The 26,673-nt window shown below is 55.6% G+C and overlaps 1 protein-coding gene across 6 annotated transcripts in view; it reads right to left on the bottom strand.

The window, feature by feature from the left end:
* Positions 1 to 801: 801 nt before the first annotated feature.
* CSNK1G2 (casein kinase 1 gamma 2) overlaps positions 802 to 26,673 on the bottom strand; it is a 91,335-nt gene continuing 65,463 nt past the window's right edge. For 4 of the 6 annotated variants that reach the window (XM_043535774.1, XM_037885441.2, XM_037885442.2 and 1 more), the window contains 10 exons: positions 19,762 to 19,802; positions 17,707 to 17,776; positions 16,107 to 16,255; positions 14,532 to 14,766; positions 13,530 to 13,615; positions 11,957 to 12,041; positions 10,623 to 10,771; positions 10,038 to 10,121; positions 4,538 to 4,644; positions 802 to 3,543 (listed from right to left, as the gene is read on the bottom strand). In XM_043535774.1, coding sequence (XP_043391709.1) covers positions 3,489 to 3,543; positions 4,538 to 4,644; positions 10,038 to 10,121; positions 10,623 to 10,771; positions 11,957 to 12,041; positions 13,530 to 13,615; positions 14,532 to 14,766; positions 16,107 to 16,255; positions 17,707 to 17,776; positions 19,762 to 19,802 — 1,061 coding nt within the window. In that variant the 3' untranslated portion in view covers positions 802 to 3,488. Of the gene's footprint in view, positions 3,544 to 4,537; positions 4,645 to 7,125; positions 7,234 to 10,037; positions 10,122 to 10,622; positions 10,772 to 11,956; positions 12,042 to 13,529; positions 13,616 to 14,531; positions 14,767 to 16,106; positions 16,256 to 17,321; positions 17,486 to 17,706; positions 17,777 to 19,761; positions 19,803 to 26,673 lie in introns of those variants that run through there. The other 2 variants (XM_043535776.1, XM_043535775.1) reach the window with 2 other exon arrangements.

The raw sequence follows: 26,673 nt of genomic DNA, 5'->3' as shown, positions 1-26,673 counted from the left end.
CAGTCTGTATGTAAAATGCCCTTGTGTCTGTCCAGCAGGGATAATGTAAATCAGCAGCCATGACTAGCATCTCCCAGCCAGCCCCTGTCTGAGCTGGGCAATCACCCACCTCTTGGCCTGCTCCTTCACTCATGCCCCACCCCTGCCGTTGCTTCACATGCAGGAGGCAGCATTATTGTCAAAGGCAACTCAGCACCCTGAACTCCCCCTCCCCCCATGGCTCCTAGCAGGTTGTGCTCTAAACTCATACTTTCCCCTGCTCTTGTCAGTCCCGCAGGGGCCGGTCTGCCTCCAGCTGGTAGATGGATGAGAACAATACACCCAGGGCTTGGGGTGTTCTGCTAAGCCTTGATGCAAATTTCTGTATGCTGGTGCAATCTGTTCATGGTCCCACAGGCCAGTGCCTTCTCACAGCATCACCCCAAAATAAATCCTGATGGAAACTGGGGGGTTGGATTTTTTTTTTTTATTTTTTTTTTAAAAAGCCCCTAAATTCTATGGCTTCCAGGAAGCATCAGAGAAATGTAAATACCAGGTCTGTACACTTTTATTTAAAGCCATAACTAAACTTGCACTGGAACCACCACCCTTCTGCTTTGGAGCCACACAAATACAGACTCTCGCCATGTGAGTATAGTGTCCCACTGCTCCCTCCAGCTCAGCCAGCCCTAGGGCCTGACCACTCCCTGGGGCAGGAAGAGAGTCAGAGTTGGGCAAACGCCCTGGCCTCTTTCCCTTTTATTTCCTCATAAGCCTGCAGGAGGTTTGTCTGAAAAGACAGATGGCAAATGGCAGTCCAAGTACGCACATGCACCCACTCACATACATACTTTTATTTTACACCTTCGGGGACTGGAAGTACAGTTCCAGTGAAGATTTAAGGCGGTTTCATTTGCATTGTTTGGGAAACAAGGTCAAACATTGCACATAACTAAATACCATACAAAGGTCCTGATTTGGTGGAATTCATTGAGTTGTCAAGAACCAAGCGCTCTCTAGCAGCTGGCTGTGCACTCCTTGTGTAGCTCGTCGGTGCAGCTGTCCCTCCCCACCACCTTGGTTCTCTTGAGCATGACAGAGGCACTGCTGTTGAAGTAAAACTGCAGACAAGAATATGAGGCTGCTGCGTCTGATTCACAGTCCCTAGGATCTTTAAAGGGGCACCGACCTTCCAGCTTAGGGTGGATGCTGGGGAAGGAGGAAGCCACTTGAACTAGCTTAAGCCTGTTTTTAGCCATTCAGGGCTGATTTAAATGAAAGGAATTTGGCTGGAAGAGGGACAAAGCCGCTGTACTCCAGCAGGAACAGGAGAGAAATGTGCCAGGCTCCCCCTGCCTGTGGGCCCTAGTCCCCTCCCCTACAGCCGTATATTCCTACCCCCAGCCGGCCACGTGCTGCAGCAACAGGATAGAGTAGCCGGTACGGCTCGCTGGCGAATCAGCCCAGGACCCCATTCCGAAGGCCTCTGCAGAAGAGTAAAGCAGGACGTACCTAGCACAAGTGGCGTTTGAGGACCTCCCACACGCTCCCCCTTTGCGCCCGCAAAGGATGGCAGTGTTTATTTCAGACAAAGGCTTTGATCCTCCTCCTGCACAACCTCAGAGCAGCTTCCAGCTCCTACAGCTCAAACATTACAAGTGTCATAATTACACAGAAAATAAAAAAAACCCACATGCTACTTCCCCACCCGCCCGCCCTGTAAAAAACAACCCCAAAGTCAAATTTTGTTGCCGTGGTAAATACGCACAACCGAACACACATTCTCAGTCGTTTCACACTGAATTAAGGTTGGCTGTTGTGCCCCTTGTGGCTGTTTAAAGGTGTGTGTGTGTGTGTGTGTGTGTGTTTAAAAAAAAACCCCACAACTAGGAACTGCCACATGTGATCAGCTAAGGAGTAAGCACATGGGCCTCTGTTTGTTGGATGAGCTGAGTGGGCCAGCCTAGGGCTCCAGTCGCGTGACTGGACTGGCAAGCAGGCAGGGAGGGTTTCAACCTTCATAAGGTTCGCTCCAGCCCTTCCAGAAAGGAGAGTCAGTGGACAAACAGAATGGCCTAGCTGGGTCTATCCTAGTGGGGGTTACTGTTTCCCAGCAAGCTACAAATCTGATTCACTCCACGCTGCCCCTTTCGAGTGGGACATGGAACCCCAGGGAGTTTTAACCATTCCTCCCCAGCTGGCCTCTCGTCCTCCCCTTCTTCCCCCAGGGAACATGCACACTGCTTCCTTACTGCACTGGCTTGGTTTTGGTTCATTTAGGAGGCTCTTGGTCCTCCCGGGACATCCCTGCTGATCAGAATATCAGCTGTGGGGAGATTCACTGGGTTGGGGGCTTGGACAACAGGAAAGTCTTTTAAAAAAAAGTCCAGTTAAGCAACTTCACATAAAACGAGGACACTGAACTCTCATGCCAGGAGTATAAGCAGGACTCAGCTATCCCCTGTGCTTAATAAAAACATCCTAAGCTGTCCTGTGCACCAGGAAGCAATCCCCGCCCCAAGGCTCATTGCAGGGACCATTAAGACATCCTTTTTCTACCTTGCTCTTCAGCATCAAGTTTCCCTTTGGTCTTGGCCAGGTGCCCCCAAGGTAGGTTGCCCATTTCAAATGGCTGAGGACGTGGCTTCAGGGTTCTGATAAGCTCCCAACCATTCCTGAGACCCTAAATTCGGCTCCCCCCCCCCACCTGCTTTCCCCTGTTAATTACTAAACTGTTAATTTCAAGACCAAACATCGCTTGTATTGCTAGCAAAAGTGCATCGTAAAACGAAAGTGTAAACGAGTCCCTCCTCCACGCATCACCGTACCAGAGACTCGGCTAACACAGCGATCAATCGCCACCACAAAGGAAAGAGTTTTAACCAAATGGCGGAAGGGGAGCTTACAGGGAAAACACAATCTTTAAAAGAAAAGCAGAATTTCGTAACACTAAAAAGAGGAAGGTCAAAGACTGACAACTCAGCACTCTGCACCGAGACTTAAATTAACTTCAGAGACAAAGAAGCGACAGGGAAAAAAAAATTCTCCATAGCCCACCGCTCTTGAAATTGTCTTCGGCTTCTTCTATGCCAGCAATGTTTTTCGAGTCTGTAGAGTTGATCCCCGTTTTCGAACTAGTTAATAGAATCAAAAGAAATTCACGTCGTGGGTTTGGTTGGTTGGTTTCCTTTTTTAAATAGCTTAATGCTCTCCGTGGACTGCACGATAGACGGGTGTGGGAACGTCGGCAAAGTCTGACTTGGTTTGAGTAAACGACCACTGGGTGGATGTGGTGGTGGTGGAGGAAAAGTAAAGCAGTTTGGGAACTTCCCTCCCCCCCTCCCCATCCACACGTAGTGCCAGGCGGTGAAGTCATGACGGCTCTTCCCCCACCCCCATCAAAATCAGAGGGAGGGAAGGCCTTGCAGATCTGATCAGGAATCTAGACCCATCCATAGCCAGAGTTAGAGGCGATACTGCACAAACTGATCCGTGCTGTCCCTGGCAGATCACTTGTGGCGCTGGATGGTTTTTCTCTTCCTCCTCTTGAAGAAACAGCAGCACCTGTGGAGAAAGACAGACAGGCTGTCACGGCCCCAGACTGCACTTGTCCTCTCTAAAATCAACAGCAGGTTCCTCCCGATTCCAGAAGGGTTTGGACATTGCAAGGGGGAATGAGAATATCTGGAATAGTCGCAGTTCATGATAACATGGGTTTTTTTGGGGGGTGGGGTGGGGCTTAAGCTGGTCTTTATTAGCGACCAGGAGGTGGCCTGTGTGGGGGCAGATTCTCCCACATCTGCTGCTGGGAGGTTCTGACACCTTGCCTCCGAAGCAGCTGGTGCTGGCCACTATCAGAGAGGGGATATTGGACAAGATGGACCATGAGTCTGAACCCATCTGGCAAGCCTCACACTTCTAAAGACCAGCGAGAAGTGGGTTTGGGTCCCATCTCTCTCTCGTTCCCTGGTCACTGAAAAGCCCAGACCTCAAGTCACTGGACACTGGGGGTGGGGACAGTATTTTTCACAGGAGTGAGGGGGGCACGAGTGAGATCGCGACCCTTCGGAAACGGACGAGTGCTCAGGCAGATGAAGATGCAATGCTGGTCAGTGCGAGAGCCCACGATCCCGCCCACGGCTGCAGTGTCCAGGCTGGGGTTTAGGGGGGAGCCTGTGTGGCCACACAGCCTGCGTTCCGGGGAACTGGAATGAACCCCAGGGTCTGTCTCTGGCCAGGAACCTCAGCCCAGCATCTCCGGCAGATTTAAAATAGACAAATCCTGGCTCTTGGGAGACACCTCATTAGGCAGAGCAGGCTGTGAGCTAGAGAGGACGGCAGGGCGCGTCTGCATCCAGCACCCTCGGTACGGAGTCCCGTTGATTCATTACAACTCAGTCCCCTCGATCCTCTACACAGGGGAGAAGGATACAGCTGCGGCAGCCACACACAGCAGCAAATAAACCCCAACAACCCATCCAGTGTGGCCAGTGCAGCAGCTGCCAACCCCCCCCCAGCAACCAAAAAAAGCAAACTGCAGGCGCAGCTGGGTCCTTACTTTGTATCATCCGCTACCTCCACCTCAGCGGGCGCTGTGATCGGGGCATTCGAATGTCCCGCGGTCGGGTCGTCCGTGTTCAGTTCTCCGTTGGTGGAACTCATCACCTGGGAGGAAAAGTTGGACAGTCAGAGACTGGATGCGTTCAAGCAATACAGAGAGCCGAGAGCCTGTTCGTTGGCCCTGCCCCGTCTAACACTGAATCCCTGCACGGAGTAGGGAAATAGGTACACCCCAACAATGCCCGAACTGTCTTCCCCACAGGGCGCATTATATACAGCAGGGGGCAGGTCAAAGCAGCAGCCCCTGTAGAGAAACTGCCACAATGTAAGAGAGCCAAGTTTCCTTCTGAGCACCCGGCCTGGGAGGCGACCTAGAGCTACCAGCGGTTGGGGGGAGGGACGTGCCAGTACCCAGGACTGCTTTGCCTAGGGTGGCAGCATTGCTGAATCATACCTGCCCCTGGCCAAGCTGGCAACGAGTGCCATAGGTGCTGGACTAGCTAGAGGGGCCGGGCCTCAGCCTCCCAGCACTCTCTGCCATTGAGCGAGCTTGCATCGCTTGCGGAGAGGAACGCCCTCCTGTCTCCTTGCAGCAGAGGAGGGGTTTTCCAGAAGGCTATTCGGCAGGGCCTGCCACACAACACGCCTGGGAAGGGCCCAGATTTCATTTCTGTAGCACATTTTCAAACCCGGCTCTTCCTGTGTGATCAGACCCAAAATCTGCGAGCCTCAGAAACCGCCTCCCAGTGGCAACCCAGCGAGCCGGGCAGCGCTTCACTCCATGGCCACTCACATCCCAGAGAACGATCAGGCCAGTGGAGCAAGGTGCGCCAAGGTGGTGGTCGTGGTGGTGGGGGGTTCTGTTCTGCTCCCAGTACCTGTTTTGTTCCTGAGCAGCAAAAACAAGTAGGGGAAGGCTAAAGCTCCTGGGCCCGCCCTGAGGTTTGAGCTATTCACATGCTCTGGATTCCCACTAACTTCCCCTGTCCCAGACAGGTTGGCCCGCCTTGGACCCTCGCGCTGTGGACGACTCTCCCTAGCACCGTATCCTGTGCTCAGCCGCCGTTCGTGACTATCCTCGGTGCCGGCCCTTCCCCTTGCAGCTGCCGACGCCGGCTCGCGTATCAGACGGAACAGAGCAGCGCCACCCACGGCTGCGACGCACCAGGGCCAAGCCCCTCGCACGCCGGCAGGTCCTGCGACCTCACCACGCACCGCTACAGAAAGGAAACCGGCAGCTGCTTCCCAGCAGCTACGATCTCTGGGGAGCCACCGTCCCTGGACGGGGATCGCTCCCGGTTTCACTGCCCGTGCTCCTGGGAGACGGAATCGAAGTGGCAAGAGGAGGGGACGGGCCAGCACTGCAGTACCTGAGCAACTCTGTTTGATCCCCTCCTCCCCTCTGGGCAAGGCCAAGTTACCTGGCTGACGTCCAGGCCTAGTACTTGAACTCCGGCAGTCCCCACCCCTTCCCTGGGGAGGCCTCACCAGCCTTGCCCAGCACTGGGGGAAGCGGCACTATGCAAGCTCACGCCCAGCCGTGGCGACACAGGCCGTGCCTTCAGGGCAGTGCCGTACGGTCGGGTCAGCGGCCAGGCCACACGTGAACAGCGCAGAGCGGCCGCCACATTGCGCCAGCTCAAGCGGCGGCCTCCACCCCCACTGGGGCCAGCCCACTGGTGTTAGCAGCACCCCCACATTGGAGCTATAACTCAAGTTAACTGCAGTGAAGACAAACCCTGAGACTAGAGAGCACGCCAAGGGGGGAGAGCACGTTTCTAGCAGCCATTGCCACAGGAAGCAGAGCTGTGCAGCAAGAACGGCGGGGGATGGTCTGGGTGTCCCTTGCCCACTCACGAAGGCGGGTGGTAGGAGCAGGAGCCAGGGAGAACACACACGACTCAAAGCTCTGCTTGGGAGAGTTAGGCGAGCTTTGCCCCAGGAGCCCCGTGGCAGGGGAACAAATCAAGTGAGGAGAGAGAGACAAGCACAGGGACTAGTGAGGAACAAGGACAGTTGTGGGAAGAGTTATATGGAACGAGGGTGAAATTCACCGAGGCCCAGCACACAGTCCAGGGCCCAGCTAAGCCCGTGAATTTCTCCCTTTCACCACGAGACACACAAAGCAGAGGTGCCCCAGTTTGTGGCAGGGGGATTCTTGACCCTAGCGGAGACGTGCTTCAACACACACCCAGGACCATCTGCAAGGGGCTGGGGTCACAGAAAGCAGGAGAGGACGACGACTATGGGGCAGGATTAAGCACTGCCTGCAGATCTGAGAGCGGACATGGTTTCAAGCTCAGCTGATGCTGGAAGTGGAAGAGGGGAGACGGAGGAGCGGAGGGGTGAACCTGAGCACCAGAAAGGGAAGGAGAACTGGGGGATGGGCTTAAGGGACAAAGCCAGAGATTCCACATCCACAGATGGAAACGAAAGGTTGCAAAGCCCCAATCCTGGGGATAAGCACAAATTGTGCCCAAAGGATGCTGCTGCAGCCGGAGTTTTGTGGGACAGGCCCTTTCCCTGGTGGCCTGTCCCCCACTTTGGGAATGCCCCCTCCACTCCCACTCAGCACACTGCATGTACCTGCACGGAACCCCCAAGCCTGCTGGTCGCTAGGTGAGTTCCTAGAGGTTCCTCGGCAGGCTGCTGACTAGCCTGAGGATCACACAACTCGTTCCCCTCGGGCGACTGCTAGTGACCGGCAGGACAGGAAACAAAACAGAAGAAGAAGAAGAAGAAGAAGGATGGAGACGAAGGGGCAGGAACGGTGGGGGAGAGGAGTCAAGAAAATAAGACATGCAAAAGCAAAAATATAAACAGAGAAGCACTAGTGTGTTAAGGCAAATAAACCAGCGTGGTCCCCAGTGAAATCCCATCCGACTGGAATGGTCTGGGACTCAGAGCCATTTGACCGGCTGCCGGTCTGTTGATTGGGTTCACGCTTTACTCACACCTTCGCTTGTGCACGTGGGCACGTTCACCTCCCCCCCCCCCCCCCAACGTGTAAAGATCTCTCGGGGTCTCTGGTGCACTAGTCCAGAAAGATAAGGCACTTGGTCTGCTGCCCTCCGCTTTGGCCAATGCTGAGACGTCCTGCTGGCTTTTGGAGATCGCTAGCGGCGGAAGCTGTTTCGCCATGCAGAGGGGACAAGCCGTGTTTTAAAAAGAGGTGGGGGAGCCGACGCTGCCCGAGGTTTGATTTTGCAGAGTGAAGACTGACAGAAATTAAAGCTACGGGTCTATCTTCCCATCCCTGCAGGGTTTAAAGCCGGAGGATTCAGGAAAGATCAGGGCTTAGAGTAAACTGAGTGATCATTAGGAATCTAGATACAGCGAAGAACAGGCACCTCCTCTGTATCAGATCCTCTGGGACTGCACTGGGCCTCTCGTTCAGTAAAGAGCCTGGTGTAGTTACCGCACTGTGGACAGCCTTCCACTGGGGATGTTACCAGTCTCCCTTCTTCCAACCGCTGCTGGCGGCCCGTCAGAGAGAGAGAAGGTCCCATGGATAATTGAGACTAGGGGATGAGCCAGGAGCCCTGGAGAATATTCCCTCTCCATAAAAACGGTGGGACTGCTGGGGCACCTGTGCCACCCGCACCCAGCTGGTTCGGATGTCTGCACCGGGTCCAAAAGCCAAACCCAGCTCTATTTGGCCAAGGTAGTGGTGACTTGAGGTCCCACCACTGCTCCTGAGCACCAGGCGTCAAGAGGATTTATTTGGTAAGTTAAGGCAAAGGGAACCCAGTTCTCTCCAGCTGCTGGCTGAGGAGGCTGAACCCTGACAAAGGCTGGGTGTGAAACCCGCTGGTCCCCCCATACTCGGGGACGAGCAGTTTTTAAACGAAGTCCTGAGCATGCAGCATCGCCTGGAATCAAACCCCCTTTGTCAGGGCATGAGACCAAGTCACAAGACAGCGCTGATTACTTGGAGCTCAGCCCGGTCACACTAATGTCCTCCCCACTCCATGGGTTTCCTTGGCTGTCCCATCTTCTGGGAGCATCACAGCAGGAGCCCAGTTAGCTAGGACTCTACCCTGCTTTCCTAGAAGCCAAGCCAGGCCAAGTTCCCTCCCCACCCCAACGCAGAGCCAGCACGGGCACCCTCTCCACGTGGCCATTCCTCACTGGCCCCTGGGAAGAGCCGCCTCGGCAAAGTGCGCTCCTGGTTCCTAGGGCGAGGCTGCCACGTGCTGTTCTCTTGCCAGCAGCAAAGTTGGGCTCCACCGAACTGATTCCAACTCAGCCCAGCAGCGTCTCCCAGACCTGAGCTGTCTTCACCCATGTCTCTACCCCGCCTTCCCCCCCAGAGAGAGAGACAGAGGCTGGGTCTCCTCCACATAGTGGTGACTGCTGAGATCAAATCACCTGCGGCTCTCCCCACGGGGCAGTATGGAGAGACTCAAATCGGCTGGCCAGCCCAGCTCCCATCAGAAGGGCTGGTTTAACCCAGCTGAGCACTCCCACAGTCCCCTTCATGGTCACCCAGGTGGGGCGACAGAATCAGGCTGCCCAGCTGATTCCAGTGTGGCAGGCAGCACCAGCGATCCCAACACAGCCCCATTCCCTTCGCCCACCACAGGGGGTTGTAGGACTCTGCCAAGGCAGCCTCACCACCAGCTCAGGGCCTCTGGACTCACCAGCAGGGCCTTTCCACCGTCGCCCCAAGGACCTGGGCATGCATCGGGGCAGGGATGTCACATGGGAGTCTGTCCTGGAAGCCACAGCTCTCCGGACGCTGCTCAAGGAACTGGACTGGGATCGCGTGACACCAGCACTGGGACAGACCCAAGAGGTGGTTCTGAGACTGGCCTGAAGGCCCGTCAGCAGTGAGCTGGTCTCACCCATGCGCTGGGCTCTAGTCAGTGCCGAACCCAAGGCGGACAAGGTCCCGACTGATCCCCAGCCAGGGCTCCATGACGCACATGGTCCCACCTTGCTGTCCACGCCCCCTGGTGCCTTGACAGCAGGTCAGCCATGTATCAACTGCACTGGGGCCTCCAACACCCTGTCCTCCCAAAGCATCCAGGCCTCCCATGAGCCAGCCCAGTACCGAGAGCACTGGCCCATTGAGTCATCCCAAAGCATCCAGGCCTCAATGGCCCAGCAGCACTTGCAGGGCTGTGACAAGGATGCAGAGGCAAGAGACCCTATGGACTTGCACTTTCCATGGGCCTATGCCCCACCTCTCTGAGGAATCCTCCATATCCCTCCTAAGGGCTTTCCATTTCCCCCGCACCTCCACACCACCACCTTCCCTCTGGCCACGGAGAAAGGGACTGGCCAGCCGATGTCTCTCCTGGATCGGGCAGAGGAGATGCCGGCCTGCCTTTCAGCCTTCCAGTCCCCACAGGAATGGCTAATGATGTCTGGACCCCTCCTCCCCACAGCTTCCCCTATGAATCGGTTTGCTCCGCCCCACCATGGCCAAGCTGCTCTGTCGCTGGGACCTGGCCCAGCCAGCGTGGCTGGGGGCAGGCAGGCGGGCGGCTCACCTGGTGTTTGGTGTGTGGCTGTGCTTTGTCTCTGTTTGGAGGCTGCACCTGGACGTCGCTGTGGATTGTGCCGATTGGAGTTGGCTGCAGATCAAGACACCAGGAGGAAAAATCATCAAGAAAGGCCCATAATCTCCGTGCAGGCCGTGTGTGCCTTGGGCTTTCACTACCATCCGGTGGGGAGAGGGCCCGGGAGCTGGGGGAGGGCCCAGGCTGACTATGTGGAGGGTGGGATTGTGGCTCATGTTATGAGGGGAGAGATCTCACTCCTGGGGGCTGGGATGGGACTGGTTTGGGCTGGCGCCACTAGAATGAAAATAAAGCCTGGGGTCCAAGTGGCTGAGACAATGTGTGTGTTCTGGGAGGGGGGCAGACAAGGGACTGAGCCGTGGAAAGGAACTAACAGGAGGATGGGGGGGAGCTAACCTCTCAGGAGCCAGAGGGGAACTAAACAGCTGTAATCACACCCAGTCAAGCTCTGCCTGCTGCTCCCATGTACTTCGAGCCAGAGGCAGCCATCCAGCCCCTCCCCACAAGGGGCACTCGGGGTCTTCCCCCGCCCCACCTCCATTCAGCAGCACTTACTAGCGGCTTCCCGGCCCAGTCGTACTCGTAGTCGAAGACGTAGCCGCTCCGGTCGAACAGGTCCGTGAAGAGCTTGCGCAGGTAGTCGTAATCCGGCTTCTCGAAGAAATCCAGCCGCCGCACGTAGCGCAGGTAGGTCGCCATCTCCTCTGCGGAGGCGCAGCGGACTCAGTGTGGCCCGCGGGCTGTGCGGAGGGAGGACCCGGCGCAGGGGAGGCCCAGCGGGCTCAGGGTGGCCCGCGGGCCGTGCGGAGGGAGGACCCGGCGCAGGGGAGGCCCAGCGGGCTCAGGGTGGCCCGCGGGCCGTGCGGAGGGAGGACCCGGCGCAGGGGAGGCCCAGCGGGCTCAGGGTGGCCCGCGGGCCGTGCGGAGGGAGGACCCGGCGCAGGGGAGGCCCAGCGGGCTCAGGGTGGCCCGCGGGCCATGCGGAGGGAGGACCCGGCGCAGGGGAGGCCCAGCGGACGCAGCGTGGCCCGCGGGCCGTGCGGAGGGAGGACCCGGCGCAGGGGAGGCCCAGCGGGCTCAGCGTGGCCCGCGGGCCGTGCGGAGGGAGCACCCGGCGCAGGGGAGGCCCAGCGCACTCAGGGTGGCCCGCGGGCCGTGCGGAGGGAGGACCCGGCGCAGGGGAGGCCCAGCGGACTCAGGGTGGCCCGCGGGCCGTGCGGAGGGAGGACCCGGCGCAGGGGAGGCCCAGCGGACTCAGGGTGGCCCGCGGGCCGTGCGGAGGGAGGACCCGGCGCAGGGGAGGCCCAGCGGACTCAGGGTGGCCCGCGGGCCGTGCGGAGGGAGGACCCGGCGCAGGGGAGGCCCAGCGGACTCAGGGTGGCCCGCGGGCTGTGCGGAGGGAGCACCCGGCGCAGGGGAGGAACGAGGCAGCAGGGAAATACCCACAGAGGCTGAGGGTGTCGGACCGAATTGCACAAACGCAGCCCTGAGACGGCTGTAGGGAACAGCCACAGGGAGAGATCCTACCCCACTCCGTCCCCCCACCCCACTGTGGCAGCAGACAAAGGCTGGGGGAGAAGTCCAGCAAGCCCAGCTTTCGGAGGTGGGGCAGGAGGGGGCGAGGCTGCAGTGAATGGTGTTGCAGGGGACCGAGCTGTGCAGTAACCCATAGGTGGCAGTGTAGCTTAGTATACAGTACACCAGACTGGGACTCAGGAGACCTGGGTGCTAATCCCAGCTCTGCCACTGACCTGCTGGGTGTCCCTGGGCAAGTCCTGTCCCCCATCCGTGCCTCAGTTTCCCCTCCCAGCTTCTGGCTGTCAGGTCTATTTAATGCGGGCACGACCGCTGGCCCCTCACTGCTCTCCCAACTTGAGCAGTGCTCTTACCTGGGAAGTTTTCACACAGAACTTCGACGGGGGTAGCTCTTTTGGTATCTCCGATCTTCTGATACCGCTCCTTCAGCGTGTCAGCCTAGAACGGGGAGCATGGGCGAGAGCTCGGCAGGGCACCGTGGACAAGCATCACGCCCGCCCGGATGGCCTGGCAGGAGCACACTGGCCAAAGCCCTAAGCCAGGGTTTAGGAGCTGACTGGGCTTCCCACCCCCACCATCCGGCTACCCCGCTGAGCCATCGCAGGTTTCAGGAGAGGCGGGGAGACTGGGCAGCAGGACAGTCATGCCCAGAGCAGCAGGGATACCAGCCAGAGAGGGGGTGCATATTCCACTCCCCTGACTGTCATATGGCATGAGGCGGGAGAGCCTGGCTGGCGGCAATCAGGGACTGACAGGATCGAGCTCCCAGAGACACAGCCATGCAGACCTCGCTGGGCACAGCCAGGGACACAGCGTATGAGAGTGAGGAGGGGAATAGCGGCAACTGGCTTGTTACCAGGGCCTCTTTGGAAACCAAACCCGCCTGGTAGCCCAACAGGCCGAAGGGCCAGCCACCAGGCGGGTTGGTAAGTCACCAGCCTGAGGCCCAGCACCGCGGGGTCCGACAGTGGCCAGAGCGGGATTCGTCGGAGAAATGCTAACACAATGCACATAACAATCTGCGCTGCAATACAGCCTCCTCTCCGGCACAGCCTCAGCTCCCCACTGTGGGCAAGACAATACCTCAGCAGCCACCTGGCACCCGGGGAACGTGGGGACAGACAGAGCAAGTGGCTGCTCCAAGGCCACAGAGAAACAGCGACAGTGAAGGAAACAGACCTGGAAATCCCCACCCCTCGGCCACCGCATCTCAGCCTCCGTCTCACCCCTGGGAGAGCAGCGGCCCTAAGGGCTTGGACTTCTTCGGGAGGCTGGCCAACACCAAGCACTTCTGAGCCTCCCCCGCCAAGTCTCCCATGAGCCACAAGCCCCCCGCACCTCCAGCAGGAATTTCCACACAGAAGGAAATTTAAAATACGAATGGTTACTTATTGCAGATTTAAGGAGCCCGGGAGCTGGGGCTGTTACCCGATGAGTGAACTCAGCACTACACTGCTTGGTGACTGACGGATGGACTGAGTTTGGGAAACCTTCGGGTTCCAATCCTGCAAACACCCATGTGAGAAACCGACTGGCATGCGTAAGTGTTGGCAGGATCGGGGCCCTGCTCTCTGTGAGGGCAGCCCACCGGGGGGAGAGGTTAGATGGCCCCTCTCTGGACAGTTCTATCAAGAGCTTTTTTTGGTCTGGGCCCATTTCTGAGGGTAGCTGAAATTGACAATTACTCACATTTTCCCGATTTAAATCCACACTACAGCGCCCAGCCAGCCAGCCAGGCACCTGGGCTCAAACCAGAGCACCCACACGAATGTGTGTTGATGCTGTCAGGCCCCTGTTAACTTTACTCCATCCACCCTTGCGAACTCAGGGTGGGATCCGCGCCCCCCTGCCAGCCATGTGAGAGACACACGTAGGGCCTTGTGCTCGCTCAGCACCCAGCAAGGACGGCAGCCAGATGGCACTTACCTTGAGCCCTTGCCAAGGGAGGCTGCCCCGCAGGAAGTACATGAACATGTGCCCTAGCGCTTCCAGGTCATCCCTACGGCTTTGCTCTGGGCAGAAGAGAGAAACAGTAAATGCCATGGGCAGATTCCTCAGAGGGCAGAGCTGCCCCGCGCCGCGCCCTGCCCCCAGCACCACCACCCCGTCGCGCCCTGTGGCAGCTCCTTCAGTGCAAGAAGGAGCCCAGGGCAGCTCACGAGAGTGAGCGAGGCCCAGACTTGCTGAGCTGGTCAACAAAGCAAAAGCTGAACAAAGGGGCTTTCGATGGCCACGTAACTCTTAGTATTGCTGCATCTGGGCTCCCAGGGCGGCCCAGGGCTGGTACAGAATGAGACCAGGCTCTGGGGAGCTCGCTCGCTCCACCAGGACCAGGAGACAGGCGCTAGAGGCAGCCAGACTTGGGTGCCTGGCATTAGCAGCTGGGTTTCACTGGGGTGAATGAAGTGAGCGACAGCAGGCTGAGCGTCTCATGGACTCTCCTGCCCTGGTCCTGGAGAGGCTGTGACGCCACGTGGACTTGCACAGAGGCACCCCCTGTCCTGCCCAGGGTAGCGCAGATCTGAGCGGCGGCAGGGCCCAGCAACCAGCGGCGTGAGCTCACTGGTGCTCGGGCGCTAGTGCTCCCTAGCATCGTGCTCGAAGCTCACTCGGCTGCAGACCTAGCTACCCCGGCCCATGACACCTCGCTGTCAGAAGCAAATGCCCCCCTAGCTGCAGTCATCTCTCTCGCAGGTGCCCTTTATCCAGAGCAATACGGGGGGACAGGAACATTCCTGGGGCAGACACCAGCAAAGGCAAGACCCCGATGGAGCAGGACAGGTTCCCCCACAGACCTGCCTCCCCTCCAGCTGCCCCTCGGCACAGAGCCAGGAAAACACAGGGCTGGAGCAGTGCGGGAGCCACTGAATCATCCACCCCCAGTCTCACTCTCCCTTGGGCAGTGCCAGCGATAGCCGGGCACGGTACCTTTCCCGAGGTGCGTGTTGATGCTCATGTATCGCGCCGTCCCCGTCAGGCTCTTGTGCTCTCGGTAGGGGATGTGTTTTTTGGTCTCGGGGTCAATGTACTCCTTGGCCAGGCCAAAGTCAATGATGTGGATGGTGTGCTGACGCTTGCTGCCCGGCCGCCCCACCAGGAAGTTCTCTGGCTTGACATCTCTGTAGATCAGGCTTTTGGTGTGAACGTACTCCATTCGCGTGATCTGTGGGGGGAGGGACTGGCGTCAGCGGGAAGTCATGGGCGGGCTTGCTCTGCCGGCATGGACAATGCCTGGCCTTTCACTCCGGACCTGCTGGGCCCCGTTCTGTTCTCGCCCCATCTCAAGCCGAGGTAACTCTGCTAAAGCCAGCAGCCACTCTGCTTGGCTCTCAGAATCAGGCCCGTTGGATCCCCACCCACCCAGCCAGCTCCGGGAGAGGAAGGACGGTCAGGGCACTAGCTAAGCCTGTGGGGCCCGGGATCCAATTCCCTGCTTTTCCATAGCCTTCCCAAGAGACCTTGGACGAGCGTCTGTGTGCCTCAGTTCTCCACTTAACAGCCCTGCCAGGGCCAGGAGGACAAACCCGCACACCCTGAAGCGCTTTGGGACCTAACCATGAAAGGTGCTGCATAAGAGCTTGGCCTTATTACATTTTAAAGCCCAAACAAGGTATTGTTTTTAGGGGTGGAGCCTCACAGACCCCAGGAAACACCTCCAGCGAACCCAGGGCCAAGCCGGCAGGTCACCAGAAGGCCACATGCTGCACCTACTGCGCCTAAACCAGAACCAGCTGCAGCCTGCCAGGACTCTGGTCCCCATGCCATGCTCCATCCTGAGCTGGAGGCTGCCCCCATGGAGCAGTGCAGGCTGGGAGGTGTAGTCTCCGTGGACGGTAGCTCCCCACAAAGGGCAGGCTGGACCGGGTCTGTCAGACACATGGGTTCTGAGCCTGGATTTGCCGCAGACTCCTGCAAACACCTGGGATTTTTGAGCAACATGAACCTACCTCCAGTTCCCAGAGAAATAAAGTGCCACTATCCCTGGAAACTGAGGCACGGAGAAATATGACTTGCCCACGGTCGCCCAACAGGCCAGCGGTGGAGCCAGGAATAAAACCCAGGCCTCCCGAGTCACGGTGCAGTGCTCTACCCACTAGGCTACACTGTCTCCAATTCAACACAGGCATCCTGTGAGGGAAGACTTCCTGAGATGGGGCTCCCCAGCAGGAGTTTCCAGTCAGCCCACCTGTCTCCTAAGGATTCTCTCCTGCTCTTGGATCCCCCCAGTCACTCCCCTCCCTCCAGGGCTGTTCAGTTTGGTGCGGAACATGCAGCCTGCTGATCTCCTGCCCGGAACCCGCCTGCCAAACCCTGACTGCACCCCCAATAAGAACGTTACACACTGGGTGTTTTTGCCTCTTTCTTCCTCCCCCCCGCCTAAGCCCCCCACAGTACATTCTGGCTGGGCCCCTGAGGCATCTCCTCTGGGGGCAAACTGGTCACTGGGGATTGGACGGCAGGGCGTGCCATGCTTCCCAGCTGCATCGCGGGCACCATGCTTACCAACTGGATCGCTATCATCAGGACGGTTTTGAGCGTGAAGGTCCGATCGCACAGGTCAAACAGGTCTTCCAGGCTGGGTCCCAGCAGCTCCAACACCATGGCGTTGTACTTCCCACAGGGCCCAAAGTAATACACCTGAGGAATTCCTTCTGCAAGAGCGAGTGTGGAGGAGTCAGCGCCGAGCTGCAGCAGAGACGGGAAAACCCCTTCCCTCCCAGCAGCCACACCCCGGCCAGGTGGCATCTAAGGCCAGACGCAGGGGGCTGGAGGAATCCAGGGCATGGACGCTGCTGGGTAACCTCGGTACCAGGGAGATGCGGCTAGTACTGGAATAGTAGCCAATGCCGGGGGTTACTGAGGCAACAAACGCTTCCCCCCCTCCCCGGGGAGGACATTAATTGGGAATCGTTGGCAAGGAGGAGTTTGCCCCTCCCTTGCACCCCCAGAACTACTCTGCTGCATTATTCCTGAGCGGGGTTGGGTTCTCCCCATGCTCTCACCCTGCCGGAGAGGCACAAGCTGCCCTGTTCAGGGAGGAGGGGAAGAGGCTGGTCTCAGCTGGGGGTGAGACCTGGGCCAGGATGGATGTTGGCACCCCTGGCACTCACTAGGGGCCCTCATGCCATTTTTACAAGCGGGTTAACAGGACTTGGCCCTCTGCTCCAAGGTGTCGGGGGGAAGTTTGTTTCTGTGAAAAACAGCCTGACAAGGTGGAACCAGAAAGACAGCAGCCAGGCACTGAGCAATGCACCCTGTGCGTAATGACAACGCCCTGACTTCTGACCCACAGCCCCTGCTATTCCAGCCCTGAGCTCTTCCCCCCCCCCCCCCCAGCTCTGCGATGCCCCTCACTCCCGACCCACAGCCAATCCCTTCTACTCCAGTGCTGGAGGACTTGGGGACGCGAGGGGTGGGGTGGGGGGACGGATGACAAGTTCAGTTTCTGGATCCTGTGTTGCAGGGAGATGGAAGCACATCTGATGCACACCGGGTTCCTGAGGTTTGTTTTGGGGGAAGGAGATGACCCTTCCCAGTGACCCGTCTGACAATCCAAACACCATCCAGCCCTCTGGCGCTGGCCGGAAGGAGCTGGGACATGGCGAAAGGGCGTTAGCAGGATCTGAACCCCACAGGACTCCACCCATGGACCAGGAACAGAGGCTGCTGGCACTCAATGGCCACCATTCTCCTCCTGGCTGAGACACACTTTCCCACCTTCCCCTGCATCAGGAGTCCCAGGGTCAGTCCCAGCTTGGAGGGGTGACACCCCCCACCCAGCCCCATCACCTGGGGAGCAGGACACCCTGCTCTTTGGGAGGGGGGGTGCAGGGGAAGGAGGGTCCCAGATGACCCGAGGCAGCTCAGCAGCATCCCCGACACTAGCACAGAAATGAAAACAAAGGGGATCAAAGATGAGAAGCGTATGGAAAACCTGCTTCTGTCAGCCGAGCAGATGGGCCTCAGCAGCTTAGGCTGGGGATGGAGGGCAAAGCTGCAGCGTCATGGTTACAATGAGAGCTGCGCGCACACACACCCACTCCTGTCCTTCCAGGCCAGCTGGGCCCCTCCCCAGCGCTTAGCACACACAGCTGCTCCTTACCTGCATTTCCGAGCTGTTTGTAAAACCGATATTCCAGATGCAGCTGTGGGGCTCGTGATTTTATCGGTTCCTTGAGGGAAGTGAGAGAAAGAGAGAGGAGATGAGCAAATGAGGGGGCCATGCAGGGTCTCAGGAAGGGCTGCTTGCTTCAGACGCCCCGACTTCAGGCAAGGCAAATGGCTGGAGCACATTTTACAGCTCACCCAAACGTTCATTACAGAGCAGAGAAGGGGTCTGGTCTATGGGAAGTTGGCATGAAATGGAGACCAACCCTCGGGGTGGACATCTGATCCATTGGGCAATTTTCTTAATTTACAGGAAATGAAACGAAACCAAAGAACGACACAGGGGAGAGAACGTAGGTCCCTGTGTGAGAGAGAGAACGGACATGGCAGGAAATCATCCCAATGAGGGACCGGCATCACCACAAAGCAGAAGGCCTCAGTTACGCGAAAGCCAGGGTGGTGCAAAGGGGCTGTGGTATAATGGAGACTTCAGACCGGAGATGATGATCTCTCTCCTCTGACTTTGTTTCTGCTCAGTCACCTTTGGGGCAGGGAGGGAGGGGAAAGGCTGGAGAATCTGTACCTTGGCAATCCCACTCACTTCTGGCACCATGGGCCAAGAAGCAGAGTAACTAAGCAGGAAACTTGCCCCTGGAACCCTCCTTCCGACAGAATCTCTTTTAGCACCAGGAACCTCAGGGATGCTGTATTCTGTCCAGCCTTTCATTTAAGGCCTCTCTGGGATACATCTGGCTCACGCTGGGCATGTGACTGGTCTGTGGCAAACTGTGCCGTACGGTCGCTTCCTTCCCAAAGCCCTGAGCTGAGTGGCAAGTCCACGTGGCTGCTCGAAGTCAGTGTGTTCGATGCCCAAACGGTTTTATTGCAATGCACTCCCCAAAGTGGGGGCTGGGCACATGGGGATTTGCCACCGGACAGCTCAGGCACATGGGGTGAGAGTTCCTAAAACCCTCGGGGTCGGCTGGTGCTTTGAGGAGTTTCACCAGCAGTTGCCCTGGGAGGAGAGTTAGGTCAATGCCCCATGCTTTAGCCATCCCTCCGGGGAACCCTGGAAGTGCCACGCAGAGAGAGCACAGCCAGTTACACCGGACAAGGGGGAAGGCTCAGATTAGAATGCAGTGAGGGGCAATGTCTGTGCAGCTAGGACTGCACCGGCTCAGAGGCTGGAGCGCCTCACACAGGAGCAGTTCCATGAGCTCCACAAACAGGTGGGGTTTTCATCCCCCGCCCCAGTCTCCCACTCACTCACAAACCTGAGCTACAAAGGGACACTTGAGTTACTGCTGCTGAGTGGAAGGCTCTGCCATGCCATGTTTCTCTACCCTTCTCGGCCCATCTACCCCACGATACCAGTTCTGGGGTATGTGGACTTGGGCCCATTCCCCCCACCCTTCCTGACCTGCACTCCAGATACAGGCTGGCACCAGCCCCAACAGTGGACTGCTGCTCCAAGCAGAGAAATGCAGCTTCCACAGGTGAGTTTGTTAGACACCTTGTGATGGGAGGGGACGGCAGGAAGGGAGACAGCAACAGGCTGCCTGCTCCCTCTGCTGCTAGGCCAATGCAAGGGGAGGCTGAGCAGGAGGTGGCCTTGTCCCAGGTGGCATGGCAAGAAATGCAGTGCTGGTGAAAGGTGCCGATGGGAACCTAGGAGAGGATACTGAAGCTCTCTGGGTGTGTCTCATCCTGACCTTTCACTCTTGGTCTCTCTGCTGAGACTCCCTGTTGGTACCAATTGTAGAGATGGCTAGTGTATAGTGGACAGACACTAGGAAAGTTCTGGAGTTGCCATGATCAAGCTGATCCCGACTCAGAGCCACATGCTTCTCACGCCCAAACCTGACGGCTTGGTAACTGCATTAATTGCTTTGCATGCACTAGGTTCTCAGCCACCACTTAACGCATCTTACATAGCCTCTATGTAACAACTGGCTTAGCTAGAGCTGTTTTAACCGATTAGTCAAAGGCCAGGCTCTGAAACACTAGCTAACCTGGACAGCACAGTGAGAGGGAAGGAAAAGAAACTTACCAATTTTATAGCTACGTATTCATTCGTGTAGAGATTCTTTCCTGCAGAAAGAGATGAGAGAAATAACATTGGGAGTGAGCAAAACTTACAAACAACCCCCATGTGTCAAACACAGGAGGCTGGGAACAAGCCAAATTCTCTAGCAAGCTCTTATTTTTAAAAGCAACCCCAGCGGGTCAGGTGGTTGGCAGAGCAAGTGAACGGGGAGATCTTTGTTCCCTCGGCCTGTAACAAGGAACTGTCTCTGTACAGTTAGTGACAGGGCATGCTGCAGTTCTTTATCCCCAAGGCAGCACACTCAGATTCACTTGCTGTTTGGAAGCTACACGTTGTTCGAGTGACCAGAAGAAGGTGCTGGGAACTGAGAGGGCCCCATGTCCAATGTTCTCTCAGGATGGAAGCAGTGCATGCTGGGACCTGTAGTCTTTCCAGGCCACATCTCTCCAACAAGTACGTGAAGGTACTTTCAATCTATTGCATTTCATGGAAGTTGGCGGAGTCCCCAGCAAGTTATCAAGGTGCCCTGCGCAGCTGAAAGTCTGGGCATGGCCGTTAGCTCACCGGGAACGAGCGATGCGCGACTGCAAACATCTGCAGCAGGGAGGGAGGGGGGTTTCCTGCTCCTCCAGCAGCAGAGGGTCTTGTACAATAGCAGATGAGCCTTGGCCTGACCTCACATCTCCGTCTCAAAATGGGACACAAGCCCCAAAGCCAGGACACCGCAAACAGCAGCCCAAGATGAGAACAGAGCAGGGCATCTTCCTTCAAGCACATCTGCTGCTCTGTGTTTGTACAGCACCTGGCACAACACGGCCCTCAGGCACTGCTGTAATTACCACATTACTACTACTAATGAACCATCGCTTCTCTGGAGCCCTGGGGCCCAGTGGGAGCAGAATGGCTACCTGTCACAGTAACTGAGCTCCTCTGGGGAGACAGCCTGCACAGACCCACGCTGCAGGTGCACCCACATACGAGCTTGAAGCCCCATGGGGCTATCCCCTGGCTTCATTCCCACCCCAGGATACTCCGAGGGGCATGGGAACAAAGGGACTGCTAGGCTCTGCAGAACTCCGGCTCGCTGCCTGCGGCAGTCAGCACAAAACAAGCAGCAGTTGGGATGTCCGCCCTTAGATAGCCCCAGGGCAAGGTTCCCCAAGAGACTGCTCCATTTAGAAAGCCCAAGCACAACAGCCTCCCTCATGGCCAAGCCATTGGGGATGGAACCGGGCACCTCCAGAACTTAACGCAGGAGTCTCTGCACCTGCAGCTACAAAGCTGGACTCCATAGCTGGTGCTGTAACAGACCCGTACCCTCTGTGTACTGGGGACATGTAATACACTGAGCAGTGGGTCTCACAAGTTTACATGCAGCCCCTGCGAGGCAGATCCCTGAGACCTCAGAGAGCATAAGGGAGCTCCTTTGAACACCAGAGTCCCTTTATTTACCTCAAGGCTCCAGTTACACCAGAGGATTAGTTTTTGCTTGATGTTACACTAAGGATGGCCAGCGCTGCCCCCAGGGGTCTGTCTAGTCCCATCGCACTGGGGTCTTTTCCTGGTTTGTAACATCTGACAGCAAACAACCTTCACTGAGCCACAGCCTCCCTCTCCCATGCCTCAAAGGAACAACACCCTAGGGAGGGAGCAGTTCTCCTTCTGCTGCTGCCTCTAGGACTGAGCTGGATTGGATTGCAAATCTCAGGGAGCAGTAAGGGCATGACCCTAGTCTCCCCACATCAATACAGGGCCCTTACAGAGCCCCGAGACGGTGCCCAACAGTAGATAATGCACAAAATGGATTTAGTTACAATTCCAACGCGAGCAACCAAGTGGCTAGAGCACAGGATTCCTGGGCTCCATTCCAGCCTGACCCATTTGTGTCACCTCAGGCAAGTCACTTTTCCTGCTTCTTGCCACCGTTTCCCCATCCATACAATGGGGATAACAATTCTTCAATCTCAAACAGCTCTTTTCATCCATAGATCTCAAGTAATAATGTTTTCATCCCGCAGAGGGAGAAGGAAGGGTGAATCAGCGATGGCTTGTGATGTACTCCGAGATGGAAAGCTAAGATATGGGAAACTTGCCTGCCGGCCTACAGCTGGGGAAGGGGATGCTGCACAGCTGGGGCTGCTGGTGGAACCTTCTCCATCAACAGGGCTTGGAAATTCATTTATTTGAAGGGCGGCAGATTCTCAGTCCAAGTTCTAGATTTGCTACGGTTCTGATGGCGAAATTTCCTGTTTTTCCCGAATGGGGGTCAGGGATGTTCACACACATCACTCCCAAGCCTTGGCACCGATCTGGTTTATAACAACTGTAGTGCGGCATAATGCTCATGTGTGACCAGCCTAGCAGGCTCTGCCAGTTTCCAGGCTGCTCAAAAGGAGTTCTCACCCTGCTCTGGCTTGGGACAGTTCAGAGTCACACTGCCCCTGAAGGAGGCAGAACTCCTCACCTGCTGCTAGATTCCTTCCCGCGGTGGAGCATCCTCCCCACAGCTCTGCGTGGTCCCAGGCCATGGCCTACCTCCTTCCCACCTCAGCTGGGGTGTCTGGTGCCCTAAAGGTTGTAAGGAGGAAGCAATCCCTGTTGTCCAGAGATCTCCTTCTCAGGGTGCACTGTTATTTACATCACTCAATTATCTGTAACAGCTGGGCACAGAATGCTGGGTGCCCTCTATCTCAGCCCAACCCATGCCCCATGCTCCCCATCTGTGGCACGCATGAAGCATGGATGACAGACCCGTACGTGACCTTGACCTCCTCAGGGCAGACACGCAGCAGGCGTCTCCTGGCTAGCAACCATCAGAGCAAGAGGGGAGTTGTCATTAAACAAAGTCTTTATTGAGCGAGAGAAGGGACAGATGGGAACACACAGCAGCGCTGACCCTTGCGCTGCCTACGGCAACAGGGAGTAGCAATATTCACACATGACTAGCCGCAGCCAAGGGTTTCTCAAGTGACTAGTGATTTTAGCAAAAACAGGAGGACTTGTGGCACCTTAGAGACTCACAAATTTATCCGAGCACAAGCTTTCCTCATCGGATGCACGCAGTGGAAAATACAGTGGGGAGATTTATATACACAGAGAACATGAAACAATGGGTGTTACCATACACACTGTAACGAGAGTGATCAGGTAAGGTGAACTATTACCAGCAGGAGAGAAAAAAAAAACAACAACCTTTTGTAGTGATAATCAAGGTGGGCCATTTCCAGCAGTTGACAAGAACGTGTGAGGAACAGTAGGGGGGGGAAATAAACATGGGGAAATAGTTTTACTTTGTGCAAGGATACATCCACTCCCAGTCTTTATTCAAGCCTAATTTAATGGTGTCCAGTTTGCAAATTACTTCCAATTCAGCAGTCTCTCATTGGAGTCTGTTTTTGAAGGTTTTTTGTTGAAGAATTGTGACTTTTAGGTCTGTAATCGAGTGACCAGAGAGACTGAAGTGTTCTCCGACTGGTTTTTGAATGTTATAATTCTTGACGTCTGATTTGTGTCCATTTATTCTTTTACATAGAGACCATCCGGTCTGGCCAATGTACATGGCAGAGGGGCATTGCTGGCACATGATGTCGTATATCACATTGGTAGATGTGCAGGTGAAGGAGCCTCTGATAGTGTGGCGGATGTGATTAGGCCCTATGATGGTGTCCCCTGAATAGATATGTGGACACAGCTGGCAACTGGCTTTGTTGCAAGGACAGGTTCCTGGGTTAGTGTTTTTGTTGTGTGGTGTGTGGTTGCTGGTGAGTATTTGCTTCAGGTTGGGGGGTTGTCTGTAAGCAAGGACTGGCCTGTCTCCCAAGATCTGTGAGAGTGATGGGTCGTCCTTCAGGATAGGTTGTAGGTCCTTGATGATGTGCTGGAGAGGTTTTAGTTGGGGGCTGAAGGTGACAGCTAGTGGCGTTCTGTTGTTTTCTTTGTTGGGCCTGTCCTGTAGTAGGTAACTTCTGGATACTCTTCTGGCTCTGTCAATCTGTTTCTTCACTTCAGCAAGTGGGTATTGTAGTTGTCAGAACGCTTGAGAGAGATCTTGTAGGTGTTTCGTCTCTGTCTGAGGGGTTGGAGCAAATGTGGTTGTATCGTGGAGCTTGGCGGTAGACAACGGATCATGTGGTGTGGTGTGGATGGAAGCTGGAGGCATGTAGGTAAGTATAGTGGTCAGTAGGTTTCCGGTGTAAGGTGGTGTTTATGTGACCATCGCTTATTAGCGCCGTAGTGTCCAGGAAGTGGATCTCTTGTGTGGACTGGTCCAGGCCGAGGTTGATGATGGGATTTTAGGTGTCCAGCAAGAAAAGCCTGAAAGGGGACTGATTAGAGGGCACTCAGCATATTTTGGAAGACACATTTAAGGTGTCTCCAGTAGGCTCCCAAAATCGCCCGTCACTTTGGAAAATCATGGCCAGTGTCCTCAGTTTATAGTTGCTTCTTGCTAGTCACGGCCTCCCTGGCATTGGGCTGGAAGTCCAGGTCCCCTTCGCCTCCTATCCCACAGAGCTGAACTCAGTGCCTGCAGATGTCAGCCATGAGAAGCCAGGGCTGCCTCTAGCCTCCTCCCCTCTGGGGGCATCAAAGAGTTTTTTAAAAATCCGGTTGACTGATTGCTAATTAACACAAGTCACCCAGGCCACTCCACAATCACTTGTTCTGGGCTCCCACACACCAGATGAGCAGGTACAAATGTGAGAGAGGTAACTCAAGTTACCAGGCAAACTGGTTCATTCTAGTTAAAAAGCCACTAGCATAAACAACCCCTTTTTCAGCTAGTGGGCATGGGCAACATTCAGATTCCAAGGCCTCAAGGGATCATCTAGTCTGACCTCATGCATGTTGCAAGCCAGAGATCCACCCCCTATAATCTCTGCACCAAGTCCATACCTTCTGCCTGAGCTAGAGCATCTCTCTTACAAGATAGCCAGTCTTTAAATCCAGACCGCAAGTGATGGAGAATGCCCCACAGCCAATTGGTCTAACGGTTAGTTACGCTCACTGTTAAAAAATTGTGCCTTATTTTAGGTAAGTCACGAAGATTCTACATGGAGTGCCAGAAACAGACTCATCAACCCCATACCGAAATAGGAACCTCTCCCCTTCGAAAGCCAGCGACTCTAGCAATGCTGGTACTTTTTATTTTTATAGTGCCTTTTACTGGATATGCATATGTATACAGTATTGTGTCCACACACTGCGAGAGCGCCCACTTGCTGCTAGGGAGATGGTCCGAGACAGCGAACACAAGATGCAATATTCCCTGACAGCATTTTCTTTCTAACTCTGTCCCCCTATTGCCATTAGAGCTCACAGGCTGGAACTTTTGAAGAAGTTGGCCTGCGTTCCTTTGCAACGAACAACAGAAACAGCAGAAGGGACCTCCAGGCTGAGAGCACAGTACCTCCTGGTGCTTGGCTGGCAGGTGACCAGGGTAGGAGGTAGGGGAAAATGCCTTGTCCCTCTCCACCTGTTTAAAGGAGGAAGGGCCACAGTGGAAACCGAAGCAGTGAGATTACCTAAAATCTGTGTGTTGGGAGAGAATTAGAGTCACGTTAAAGCTGTATTTATTTTCTGCACGAGCAGGAAGTGTGAATCATTATCATCCAGCTCAGCAGGACCACTGGAGTGTGCATGTCACGCACCTGCAGTCTAGGGAAAGGAAAACCTAGGGATTATTATTACAGCCTAAAGCATCTCTGACTTTAAAAGCCAAAACACGCTTTTTGCACAAGCCTATCACCCTTCCTGCTCTGCACAACCTCTCTGGCAGAAGGCATGGATTTGTGAGCCAGTCCGAAAAGGTTCTCCTCAGCACGGTGCTTGATGCGCACAGCTGAGCAAGAGGCGGCTGCTGTTCACAGAGCCATGAACTGGAGCAAGGAAGGGGAACCGTCCTTCAGAATATACATTACAAGGAGGCTTATTTACTCAAGGAAAATTCAGCCAAAGCTGGGTGCCTCACATTTAGCACCTCACTAAGTGGCCGGAATATCAAAGATGCAGCACACGGCCAACACCCAGAGGCTTTTAAAGGAAGCTGCACCATAATACAGGGTTTATATGACCACAGCCAGTGCCAAGCAGGCATACACCTTAGAAATGTGTTAAAGGATTCATATGGTATCACCCCGAGCCTGCTTAGGCAGAGAATTCAGTGGGGTCTGTTTCCAAAAAGATCTAAACTCCCATTTCACCCATCTCCTTCCAGAACAAACATTTAGCTCTCTGAATGTATTGGAGCTAATTGTTTCAGTTTGCCTTTAAGAGGCAGACAACTGAACAGAAAGCCATGAGATTCAGGCACAGCTAAGCAGCGTGGGTATCCGATGTTACGTGCACAGGTCTCATTTCTGACTCGTTGTGACTTAATTACTCAGACACAGCTCTTGGTGCCCACCAGAAGCAGTAATAACCCTCTCCTTGTGACAGCTGCTGTGAAACTGTGTTCCCAGTAGAATGACGAGGAGAGGAATGCAGGGGAGATATGAGCACAATTGCTCCTACCGGGTATAATTTTCCATGAGGTGTTGGCTGGCCTTTTGAGGAGCAGAACCCTGCCCCATGACAGAGCAATGCTGCATTTCAAACCACTCCACCTCCACCACAGTAATAGTAGGAAGGATGGTTTAATGGACAGAGCGCTGGGCCTCAGGATATCTGGGCTCAATTCCCAGCTCAGCCACAGACTCCCTGCACAATCTTGGGCAGGATACACCACCAATGCTATGCCTCAGTTGTCCATCTGTAAAGTGAGAATAATACTTCCCCTTCTCCTTACAGGAATGTGGAGAGTGATGCTGAACTGCTCAGATATTATGGTGAGGGCTAGATAAGTATCAGTTATCTATTCTAGACAGATGACATGAGACAGTACAGGAAGATGTGTGCACCAGCTACAGAATGGGAGCC

This window comes from Chelonia mydas, chromosome 25 (assembly GCF_015237465.2).
Source record: "Chelonia mydas isolate rCheMyd1 chromosome 25, rCheMyd1.pri.v2, whole genome shotgun sequence".
NCBI lineage: Eukaryota > Metazoa > Chordata > Testudines > Cheloniidae > Chelonia > Chelonia mydas.
This window is presented reverse-complemented; position numbering and strand designations above follow the sequence as displayed.